The sequence below is a fragment of the Ipomoea nil genome, unplaced genomic scaffold (genome assembly GCF_001879475.1).
Source record: "Ipomoea nil cultivar Tokyo-kokei standard unplaced genomic scaffold, Asagao_1.1 scaffold0191, whole genome shotgun sequence".
NCBI lineage: Eukaryota > Viridiplantae > Streptophyta > Magnoliopsida > Solanales > Convolvulaceae > Ipomoea > Ipomoea nil.
Window position 1 is genome coordinate 1,355,615 of NW_017616619.1, and position 13,169 is coordinate 1,368,783.

At 35.7% G+C, this 13,169-nt stretch overlaps 1 protein-coding gene across 1 annotated transcript; it reads left to right on the top strand.

Moving 5' to 3' along the window:
• The first annotated feature begins 2,534 nt into the window (after nt 1-2,534).
• LOC109188024 lies at nt 2,535-12,676 on the top strand. Its single transcript, XM_019338496.1, has 4 exons — nt 2,535-2,547; nt 10,462-11,155; nt 11,944-12,061; nt 12,327-12,676. The coding sequence occupies exons 1-3, from the start codon at nt 2,535-2,537 to the stop codon at nt 12,032-12,034; spliced, it is 798 nt and encodes a 265-aa protein (XP_019194041.1). The 3' UTR covers nt 12,035-12,061; nt 12,327-12,676.
• Nucleotides 12,677-13,169: the final 493 nt, after the last annotated feature.

The window sequence follows — 13,169 nt, forward strand, 5'->3', positions numbered from 1 at the left end:
GCCTTTCCGACTATTTGAATGTGCACCTCCGGCAACATTCACGGATCCAATACTCTTGGAATCCACCACTTCTTCATTATCAAAAAATAAGGTTTTAAGATTGTTGGAGATAATGAACCACAATCGATTTAATATCCCAAAAATAATATTTATATATACACACACAAGTATATAAAATATTATTGGATATTTACCCGAAATATATATACACACACAAATATATATAAACGGATCCGAAGGTTATATATACATGTATATCTACGAAAAAGATATACCAATATATATTAACCAAAATTGAAACAAATAATCCTCGGATTATAAGTCCAATCCAACTAATATATCAAAAGAGAGAGAACGGATTTTTGCTTAAAAGCATAATCCAAACGAGAAAGAAGGAGAAGAAGAAGGAAATGTACGAGTTAGGCAAGGTGCCTGTCTTTCCTTAAAACCTTATTTGCCACCTCCCAAAAGTGCTAGGAGCGTTGTGGCCTAGGTTTCCCAGGATAAAACGTACAACGGTTCAACGTTTGAGCACCCAAACGAACGAACCCGGCGAACAAGAGCACGGGCAAAACACAGATTCAAGAATGGAGTAGGAGCAGAATTTTTGAGAAGAAAAAGTGCTTATCTTTGTGTGTTGTGTACTCTCGTGTTCTTCCCTCACTAGTTGTCTCTCGCTATGCAGGTGAAAAGCCTCTACTCCCACTACACTCTTATATAGGAGGTTGGTACTTAATAGCATTATTATGACACATTAACCAACATAAATTCAATTTAAAAATTGAATTATAACGTTTAAAACGGTCGTACTTATTATCAAAATAATATCAACGGTCACGAACTTAATATCCGATTAATTCGTACCGACCATAACGTCCCGTTTCAAATATCTGAGTGACCGAGAAGTCCGTACAAACCCGAAAGGTTAACGAATTGGGACCGAAAACCACACCCGAATGGTCCACAAAGTACCGAAACGGTGTGGCACGAATCAATGCACATAGCATTGACTCGTGCAGCACGAAAGATAGCTCACACGAAAGGAGCTTAATTCACTAATTAAACTTGCTTAATTACATGTAGCATCTTTCGTCCATGCATAACATTCGTCCATGCAAACTTTCGTCCCAATTCCTATTTCACTGTTTTAAGCTTTCCAAAGCTTAATCACAAGCTTGACAACTCATGTTGTCACACTAATTAAGCTTAATTTTAAGCTTTAAGCTTTCTAAGCTTAATTTGACTTCTCTCAAATAGGTTCACTTTGAGAATCAATTTCTCATTCACCTATTATCCATTTTGAGCGTACATTATATCAAATTCTTCGTCTCACTACGAAGAACCCGAATTCACCTTGACCCGACCCAAATCGGAAGTGGATCCCACATATATTTGTACCACAAAATAATTACTCAAAATATCATTTTAATGCTATTTTTTCCAACAAGAACTTCTCGTAGTTCGCACGTTCTTCAATATCGTCAAGGTGATATAGGTTTCCATGGAATGCAACAAAATTGCTTGTCTGTTGTTCATCATTGTCTGAATCTTCAAGATCACTCCAGGTAAGTGTATAGGATTTCTTTCCTTTATGGTTTCCACAATCTGCTTGCATGTGTCCATAGCCTCCACACTCATAGCACTGGAAACCCTTGAGTTTAAAATCTCGACTTGGACCTTTTGGCTTCTGAACATTTCTAGTTCCATCTCCTATGTTACTCGTTTTCATCTTACCTTCTCCTTTGGCTTTCTTCAACATTTTACCAAATTTCTTTGACAGCATAGCCATGACCTCATCCATTTCTATATTTGAGTCAGCTCTTGTAGGTACCGCAGCGCCAAATGCTACTCCTTTGTTGTCCTTGTTCAGATACCTGTCTTCCTCTTCCATTTCTAACTCAAAAGTCTGCAAATTTCCCATTAGAGCATCTAGAGTTAGAGATTTTAGATCTGCTGATTGCTTGATTGCAACAGATTGCATTTTTTATAAACATTATTTTTATTGTTATTTTAAATAATCTTTTTATAGTTAATTTGTAATAATTGATTAAGTTTATAGCTATTTTGTTTATTATTGTTATTAGTAGCTTTGTTAATATTATTTATTTTTTGGTTGTTTTTGTTATTAAAATTTATCAGTCAATAATTTCTTAATCTCAATTTAATAAGTTTTATTATTATTATTATTATTATTATTATTATTAGTTAATAAAATGGTATCAACCCAACATTTGGAGTCCATCAAATTCCTTCTTTCCCTCCATCGCAATCGACGTACGAGAGAAGCCCGATGTGCGAATCAGAACCTTCTATTTCGGCAGCGGGATCGTTTGGCAAGGTCCGATTCAATAGGGAGATCCGATTGAACAGCCAAAGAGGAGTCAGAGATGCCCTGCCAGTCAACGACGAACAGAGCGAGAGAGCTGCAGAGGATTGATCGGCATTGGAATGAGTAGACGGTGGAGGTCCGAACAGAAGGTTATTCTTCATGGCTTCTCCTTGATCCTAGGGCAATAGCGTGACTGATTTTGGGGATGAAATTTGGAGGTAGGTTGGAGCTGGAGTAGTATAAAAGATGTGCGTTTGGACGAGGATAGGATCATCAATTCACCCCGAACCGTTTCTGGTTTGGCGTCGGCGGCGTCTGGCAGTTTCTCCGGTCGGCAACAACTCTTCAGCAAATTCCACAGAGAATTGTTTCCTGGCACAGCTTTAGAGTCCTTTAACATAAGAAGTCTTCTTTTCTTTTATAAATTTAATTTTGCTATTCTTAAATTTCTTTTGCTACAATTCCAATATAGTGAGATACTATTTAGCTTTTAAACCTTAACAATTAATTTGCTATGTCAGTTTGCTAAGCTATTTGCTTAATTCTTCCAACTTTAGGTTGTTAGCTTTATTATAATTGCTTGCTTTTAATCTGCTAAGCTTTATTTTATTTGATTTTAAGAGTTGATATTTTAATGATGGGTTGTATTAGACTTTAGGTGCAGAATCGATAGTGGTATTGAGTTCGTGTCCTCAGGTTTTTTTCCAATTCTGATTATTTAGTACTGGTTATTGGTAAATTACTTGTTCGCTTTCTTAAGTTTTGATTCACTTATTCATTTGTTTAGCTTCAATTTTAATTATTTTGCATTCTTATTATTGGCAATTGTTTTTAGTTATTGAGTTAATTAATTTTAAGTTATTAAATTACATTGTTACAATTCCATGTGGGTTCGACCCTTGCTATTGCACGCTATCACTACAACTGACTCGTGCACATGCAATGACAAAATATTAAAATTGTCCATCAATTTTGAACTTCGGAGGCAGGGATCTCAGAACTTTACGAACCAGTTTCTTCATCAAATGGTTCACCCAAGTTCTATGCGCTATTTGCAAGGTTCTTTATCCTTGCATTAAACTCAGAGACTGACCCAGTTTCTTCCATCATTAGACTCTCATACTTGGTCATGAGCAATTGCAACTTTGAGAATTTGACAGATCTTCATCAAATGGTTCACCCAAGTTCTATGCGCTATTTGCAAGGTTCTTTATCCTTGCACTAAACTCAGAGACTGACCCAGTTTCTTCCACTCTTATACTTGGTCATGAGCAATTGCAACTTTGAGAATTTGACAGATCTTCATAGTGAGTCATAAGTGCATCACATGCAAATTTTGCAATATCTGTGCTGAAATCAACTGGATTTGACCTTCTCCAAGAACACTATGAATCGCATTCATAGCTCTATTGTTGATGTTTGCTTCTTCTCGTCTGGTGTCCATTGAGCCAGTGGTTTTTTCTTCTCTTCATTTTCAACCGTCATTGTAACACCCCGTGTTACGGCCACTAACACAAACTAATTATTTAATTGCTTACCATTAAAAGAGAATTGAATTTCCTTAATTAATTGAGAAAGGTCCACCATGGATCATGGACCCTTATCCCTAAACCAAACCCTTAGTCTTATAAGGAATTGAATAAGTAAATCCCTACCATTCAGACACTAGTTAGAACTCTTAAGTATATATAAGGACCTAGGAGGCACCTAGAAATCACACCACAATAGATTCCACCACACTAATTCTCAGGAATTCCCCTAGCACCAAACGTAGGAGAAATCACGAAGAGGAGATCTTAGAGAAAGAACCTTAGTAGACAAGGATTCTAATTAAGGCTAAGAGGTAACCCATGTTTCAACAAAACCTATTTTCCTTGTTATAATCTTCTTCATTGGCTCCTTTGATTTGTGATTCTATGCTTGTGTCTTGATAAGGCTTTGCCTAAGATTGATATGATGATTATGGGATAATCTTGATGTTTATGAGATGATCTTGATGTTTATGTGTTGATCTTGATGCTTATGTGATAATCTTGATGTTCTTGATTCCAAGATAAATTATATAAATGATCTTGTGTTTTAATTATGATTAGTGCCCTAGGATCAAAACGTGGATTTCGTATTGTAATATTCTTGATATGTTTGGGTGGGAGTTTGAATGTTCGGGTATTGAGTCTTGGCATGTTTAGGAGTCGTGTTAGGATGTATTTAATGTGATTCTTGGTTTTAATCCTTTACTTGATTATGTGGTGTCATCGTTTGTATTTAAATGTGTCTGGACATGGTTTCGAGTTCCACAAGGGATCCCGGAACCGAATTATTACATAAGAGTCAGTGGAGGCAGGTGGGGGCAGGGGTAACCGCCACCTACCCGCTGCCCCATGAGAACGCCTGACAGCGGGCAGGCGATCGCCCGCAGGGCACCGGCTGCCTCGTGGACTGCCGCTGGCGGGTGGCCCTCCACCCGCCGCCCACCCGCTGGAATTCCGGTGTGGAACATGGTGGTTTTCCCCGTTTGATGTTTCCCCGTGTCCCGTGGTGTCCCATTTGACCCCTCTTGTCGTGCTTGAGTCTAGTTTGATGTATCGGGTACCGTTCGTAGGATAAAAGAGTCTTGTGTATTGCATGCTAGTCGAATTGGTATCCCATTGGCCTAGGAGAAAGGTGCATGAACCCTATGGCGTATCTCTAGTAATGTGGTTGACCACGCATAAGTATATATGTATGATTCCCCCCTCATTATGTGTTAATGTGGGTTGCATGTGCTTGGCTATGTGTTATTTGTGCATGATACCCCAATTGGTTGCGATCAATTGGCTATACAGGCAGTTGGATGGGTTGGGAACCATCGGCTGTTAACCCGGCTGGTTGCGATCGGTCTGTTATATATATATATTGGGCTGCGGTCCATAATATGGTTGCGATCAGATATACATACTATTCGGCCTGCGGTCCACTGTTTGGTTGCGATCAAACGTTATAAATGAGTTGCGGTTCACCGATTGGTTGCGATCAATCTCCTTGTGCTGCGGTACAGGCAAGGTGCTTCGAGGCCATGTCAGAGCTATATGTGCTGGCACTTCGTGTATGGGCGCGTGAAAGGTCCTGCGACACCACCAAATGTGTATACGTGATTGAAATAATGATTGAATACTGATATGATTGATGTGAAATATCTTGTGACCTTAGGGTGTATGCTAGTATCTTTATATGCGTGATTATATCTGATGAATGTGCCTCCCCTTACTTGTTGAGTCTACTCTCGATTTTAAGTTAGAGTCTCATAAGTATATATGTATTCCGGCTTCAAAATGGTTTTCATTATAATATATATATATATATATATATATATATATATATATATATATATATATATATATATATATATATATATATATATATACCTATATTGTATTTTAACGCGTTGGAGTGGGTTACCAACATTATTCGCTGAACAGATATATTTGGCTTTCAGGCACAGATGAGTAGCTCCGGAGCGCGCTAGTTGGACCCGAGGCTTAGCTAGTTTAGTTCCTTATCGGCCTGCGTGCCATGATGATGTACTTGACATTGACTTGAGGATTTATGATGTTTAGATAGTTTAGCCTGTGCATCTGAGTTCTCCAACTCAGATGTGGCATAGCACCCCAACAATTATGTTTAGTTATGTTCTATTTTGAGATTTAATTATAGTATTACCTTTATTTCATAAGCGTTCAAAATTAAAATTTTAGGGGTGTTACAGTCATCGTTGGTGGGGTCCAAGCATTTTCCACAGCATTGCAGCATTCTTCATCTAGATATTTTATAAAGACCTTCATTCTAGCCTTCCAATAGGCCTAGTTGCTCACTCATTTCAACAACGGTGGTCTTGTCATCGAAGCACCCTCTTCCATGCTGCAAAACAATACTCGAGTATCCCTAGGATCTCGCTAGCAAATTGAGCGATATTGCTCTAATACCAATTGTAAATATGTAATACAGATATGCAATGTTATATGTAAGAATAAATGAAGCGACAAACTACGTACACAACTAAATTTTTTAACGCAGTTGGAGAACACCTCCTAATCTGCGGGGCCGAGCCCAAAAACTTTTTCACACAAGATCAACCCACGGTTTTTACAATTACAAGGCTCAATGAATTACAAAACTAGGTCTACCACGTATTTATACATTGACCTTATAAAAACAACTCTATGAAAAAGTATACAATACAGTTTGAACTAATTCTACCAATTCAACAAATTGTAACCAACATGTATTTTAACACAGCTTGTACTGAATAAAGTGGAGCTGAATTCTCCGGATAGTACACCAATCCTTTCCAGTCTGAAGTTCCCTTGTAGCGTCTTTCGAATAATTCCAATTGTAGCACCTTCCAAAATAATATTGGCTTTTTTTATTTTTGGAAACTTCATTTTCCTTTCAATATTGTAACATTTATTTATAGTATTTTTCTACCTTGATTTGCGCTGCATGCAGGGGCGGAGGCAAAGGTATGCCAAGGGGGGCCTTAGCCCCCCCTCCAATTTTTTTTTAAAAAATATTAAATATAATATTAAATTCTTTAAAAAATATTATATAAAATATTAAAATTTTGTTGTTCCTTCAAAATATTTGGTCCCCCTCCCACTTAAATTAATCCTACAAGCTAAGTTATAAACTTCTCATCTTCTCAACATCTCCCGTTGTCTCCCATTTCAAATTATGTATTCACTATATATATATATATATATATATATATATATATATATATATATATATATATATATATATATATATATATATATATATATATATATATATATATATATATATATATATATATATATATATATTGTGACTCACATTCAAATTATTAAACCTCATTTAACATACCTACTAGTTTCTCTCTCTAGAACCATACATATATGCGGTATATACACTATAACAAGATAATTTGTCATTAAAATCTATGCATATTTTTCAAGTTAATTTCTGTTTTTCTTTTTTCTTTTTTCTTTTTTTTTTTTTTTTTTTTTTTTGTTTCTAACTACATGTTTGGTTAATTTTTGTTTCATATTCTATTGTTTATTTTAAATAGTGGGTTTGTTTTATTCTAAATAATGGATATGAAGGTGCATTTGTTTGGTTAATTATGCAGATTTGTGGTTACGTGATAAATGTTGTATTTAATTTAACATGCATAATAATGTAAAAATTGTGTAGTATATGTATTTAAGAAAAAAATTGCTATTATGTTATGTTGTGAAGATGGTAGTTTTCAAGAAATAATCAATAATCGTTTTAAAACATGCGTGAATGGTTTCATTTTTTCAACCGAACAAAACAATGTGCATTGAAAAACATATTACAAAATAATTTAATATAGATTCAATTATAAATTATTTATTCTAAACTTTATTAAATTTGTAATGTAATGATTATTTTGAAATATGTTAACTGGATATCAATGTATTTAATTTAGTATTTCAACTGTAATTGGTCCCCTGCACTATTCAATTCTGGCTCCGCCCCCGGCAGCATGTAACCCACGTAGTCCCATGATGCATTTCCTTAATCTTCTCCCATTCATTCATAATTAATCCACTCATTTACATTACCCACAACAATATCATCATGTCTTCATGCATTCCCTTACACATGCACACACGTACTAATTCATGCGTTTCCAATTGTTCATTTTCACACATTTTCCTTAATATTCTCCTTAATTCAATATTGTCCACACACATTATCAACACACCACACTCTCCACAATTTATTTGGAAATTTACATATGCCAACAAATATATTAATATGAGCGGGAGCCGATGCAGGGACCTATGAGCTAGAAAACACATTGAGGACTCAATTAGGTGGCTCAATAGAGATTGGAGGATTACCATTCAGGGTGTTTACCTCAAACAGAATAATGTGGCTAACCTTCTTGTAATGTTAGGTGTTGGCGGTTTACCAATATGTGGAATTAGCGGAAGTCGATGACTTTCCCTCAAGCATTAAGGAGGTTATCACCAATAACCAAATGGGTGTGTTCAGCTTGTGCAGAAGTGAGAGAGAGAGAGAGAGGGGCTAATCTCTCATCCTAAGGGTATCCTAGGAGTTAGAAAAATATCGATTAATCGACCTAATAAGTCAATTTTAGTTATTGATGGTAAATTTTTACATATAAAATTAAAAGGAATTTCCCCATTGCTGGATTTGCTATGGATTTCATATATTAAATTTTTAAAAGTATTTCATACAAAATTGTCATTGGCTTCAATTGTTTGAAAATGAATTGTGGACTGTGTTGTTACTTGTTACTGGGTTTGAAAATTAATTGTAGTGTCTAAACACTGTGTTGCCGACAATGTTTCATTATTATTTTATGTAAATTTTTGAGAAATAACCGTACTTTGATTGTATTGTTACTGACTTTGAGAAATAACCATGTTGTGTAATGGTTTATTATTATTTTATGTATCATTGTGTTTGAGAAATAACCATACTTTGTAATTGTTCGATTTTTCAATAACTGACATAACCTATCGAAACCGATGGTCGGTTAGATTGTGATTGTTTATTTCGGTCAATTATTAAGGTCAAAAATTATCATCTGTTATTCGGTCTGACCAATTGCTCACCCCTAGGGGTATCTCCATATCCTTATCGGAAAATATGTCATTTTATTGGAGAGGGAGGGAGGGAGGGAGAGAGAGAGAAAGAGAGAGAGTCAATATTGTTGACTTAAATTGGGTCGGGACCAATAGGCCAAACTTTAACAAGTGATTCAAACCCTCAATATCCGGCGAATTATGATGTGCATCCGTATGCACCATGGTGCATACGGATGCAAAAACGACGTCGTTTTAATAAAACGTGTGTCTCCCCTTAAAAAAAAAAAACAGGTTCGATTCCCAGCAACAACATATGAACTATAATTCCAGAATCGATGAACTATAATTCTATAATCGTTGAACTATAATTCCATAATCGTTGAACTATAATTTCATAATCGATGAACTATGATTCCAGAATCTAATTTATGAACTAAAAATTCCAGAATGAATGAACTAAAATTCTATAATATATGAACTAAAATTTCAGAATCGATGAACTACAATTCCATAATCGATGAACTATAATTCCAGAATCAATAAACTATAATTCCATAATCTATGAACTAAAATTCCATAATGAATGAACAACATAATGCTGTTGCTAGGAATCGAACCTGAATTTTTTTTTAAAGGGGAGACGCTCGTTTTTAATAAAACGACGTCGTTTTTGCATCCGTATGACCATGCATGATGCATACAGATGCACAGCATAACTATTCTCAATAATATCCTGCACCACGGTGCGCGTTGCATTGTGCGCCCAGATGCAAAACGACGTCGTTTCAATTTTATTTTATTTTATTTTTTTGAAATTTCGCTACCCAATGTTTGACAGTTAATTTTTCTTTAAAAAAAATTTCATGTTAAAAAATGTACATAATGTTAAACTAGAATACCCATAATTGTATACATGAATGTACATAATTATATAACAAAATACACATACTATTTTTTAAAAAATAATACACATAATCTAACATAGTACATAATAAACATAAACTTTTAATATAATACACATCAACTCTTAACATAATACACAAAAATTTCCTAATTCGGATGTACATAATTGTATAAAAAATGTACATAATTGCATAAAAAATGTACATAATAAAAAATATACATAATTGTACAAACAAATATACATAATCATGTCAACTTCATACCGCGCCTCCCAAAACGACCAAAACGATGTTGTTTTGGGAGGAGTTCTACTACATATATTCTCAAAATTCTACTCCCGCACTTATACTTTCTGAGGTGGTAAATCAGGATTGATTATTTTTATCATGTAGGTCCATAAAAAAATGTCTACATAAAAAATATGTGAGAGGAAATACAAATTGAGACTTTAAAATAGGAGTACACCAAGTATTTTCTTTTTGGGAGGCCGGGTATAACGATTGCTTGAACAGGGCTGAAAACGCCTAAAGCCCCAACGGAGTCAGCTACAGTGCAGCAAAATCTTTTCCCACTCCGGCGATCTTCCATGGCTCTGAGGAATGCAATAGAAGCAGCCACACTGCTGAGAAACCTTCGCTCTCAGAGTCTCTTCACGGTTCACAAGCTCCAAAACCCTATTGCCTCCATCCCATTTGATTTCATCGGATTTTGACCAAACACTACGCCTTTCAGTAATTTCTCGAAGACCGATTTCCATTTCCGATTTTTTCAGCACCAAAGTTGATACAGGTTCAGAAAATATCGATGTTAGCAGCCACCAGAAACAGAATAAGAAGCCATTGGACATTTTCTTCAAAGAGGCCGTTGGAATTCTCGAAACTCGTCGAGCCACGGAACATATAGAGGAGAATGATCATCTGAGGAGTGAGCTGATAAAGTTGGAAGAAGAAGTGAGAGTTTTGCAAGAGAAAAGAAAAAAGGAAATAGAGGAGACAAAGAAGGCTATAAGGGCTGATGAAGATACGGTGAATGATTCTAAGCCCAAGAGTTTGCATGAATTGTTTGCAAATGAGGTAACCAAAAATGGCAAGCCGTTAAAAACTTCACAGGCTTCAATAGAAGAGGATCTGATGGTTGGCAAGGGGCTATCCCCTGATATGGTTATGCTTGTGACTCACTTGTACGAGGAAGGGTACTTTAAAGATGCAAACTTTTTGCGGAAGAATAGGTTTGATATTACTTGCTTTGAGGATAGCTATGCCCGCCACTACATCAAGCATGCTGCCGAAGAGTTTGCAAATGATAATCAGGGGGTTGCTAAGTGAGAACTAAACTATATATATATATATATATATATTTTTTTTTTATATTTATGTGTCTGCATGATCTTGTGCTGCTGCTTATTATGTAGATTGTCTTGCCCTCAAGTCCCTTGACATTAGTTGAATATGTATTTTGTTGATAGCTGTAATGTATTTAACTATCCTTCAAGTTGATGTGCTGGAAGTCTTCAGTCTGTTAACTGTAAAATTAATTTTTATATATTTGTTTTTCACGCGATTTCTTTATGTTGAATGGTGGTATGCATACATAAATTTATTGCTCATTTGGTATTTGATTGAGCTGTTGAGCTGAAAGTTATCTTAGAATTGGAGTTAAATTTCACAGTCAGAGGACTTGAGCTTGAAGTACAACTAGGATTTAAGCCCATAACATTGGAAAATGATCAATTTTTAGATTCCCATGAAATTTGTACCAAGGAACAAATTTAACCAAAAAAGTTGGAAGTACCAGGCTAGAACTTAATGAGCTGAACAAACCAAGAAATGCAGTACTCCCATTTTCCAGAATCACTTTCTATTTTCTTATTCCCTCCTGTTCTCATTGATAAATTCAGAAAAATGATGGTACTTGTATTTTTTTTGAGTATTGTGGTCGAGTAATGATCTTCTTTTCATGGTTAAGGTTTTAGTCCCAATTATTTCAAGGATGAGCATTCGATGTTATGCATTTTTTTCATCATTTTGTTAAAGTTCACTTTGTTATGGCACAATTGGAGCAGTTTATGTTGTCTTGCTTGATACTCATTTTTGTGAATTGTTTGCTCAGATGGCTTTCTGCTAGTGACTTGAAGAAGGTGGCACTTTTTGGTTGTCCTTCTCTTGTGCAGAAACATGTATATTCTGCCAAAATCTTGTGAAATTTCTTCCGGATTCAGGAAGACACTGTGAGTCTACTTCATATTGGTTCCTTTCTAAACCACTTTCATTCCCTCGAGATCTGTTATATCATTTATAGAGCATACAATAACACACAAAAGTCCTTGGCCATTAAGCCATGGAAACGAATTCTTGCTTCATGTGATCGGAGTAGATGATTTGGGCGCCTATGCCTTGTACACTTGCTGTGACTCCTTTCTTTCATATCATTAATCGTGCTTTCAGACTTTCCCCTTGCTTGCTTAGTTGAGTTCTTATTTGCTCTTATGTCAGGTATGCGGAAAATGTGCTTTAAGAGACTCATGTAAGTTTGTGAATCAGCATATGTGGAATAGTAATGCCAAAACGCTTCAACTACATCACGTAATGAGGACTATCACTCTGTACGGCTTGGAATCAGTACCTACAGAGTTGGCCGTGCCAGAGGATATTAAGAAATCCGTGAGTCGGTTGCTCAAGGAGGTTGTAAAGCTTAGTAAAGTTTGTTGAGATTACTTCACAACCACATGACTTAGTTCTGCGTAGCTAGCCAAATATTATGTCCCCTAATCACATCCACCCACCCTGTTTTCCATTTGATTGTCTTAATCACATTAACAGGGGTGCAGAAATTATTTTCAATTTGTTACCAAAGTAAAGAGAGGATTTCTAATGTGCTGTCGTATATTGTCTCAGACTCTTTTGAAACAAGTTTCCATATGTCTTACCTACCTAAATAATCTATAGAGATTCCAAATAGTATATCTATATTCCATAACACAATTGAATGGAGCTTCCAACAAGGGCGGGATTGGTCGGTGAACTTACGATAGTTTGAAGCTAGCAAGGAGATGCTGGTTTGTTTCTCTGTATCTTCTGTTAAAGCAGATAGACGGAAGTGCTTATTGGTTGCTGGATTTTATTGAATGAACCGAGTATTAATGAGAACTTTGACAGAATCAGATTTGGACCGAGATTTTCTGATAGTATGTGACACTCTCTTCTCAAACACCATCTTTATATGCATAGTTTCTTTAAGTTAAATACAACATATATATGTATTAGACTATTAGCAGGGAGACCTGTGCTTTGAATGCAGTAGTGAATGAACTGTTTACTTTCTTTGATTGAATTATT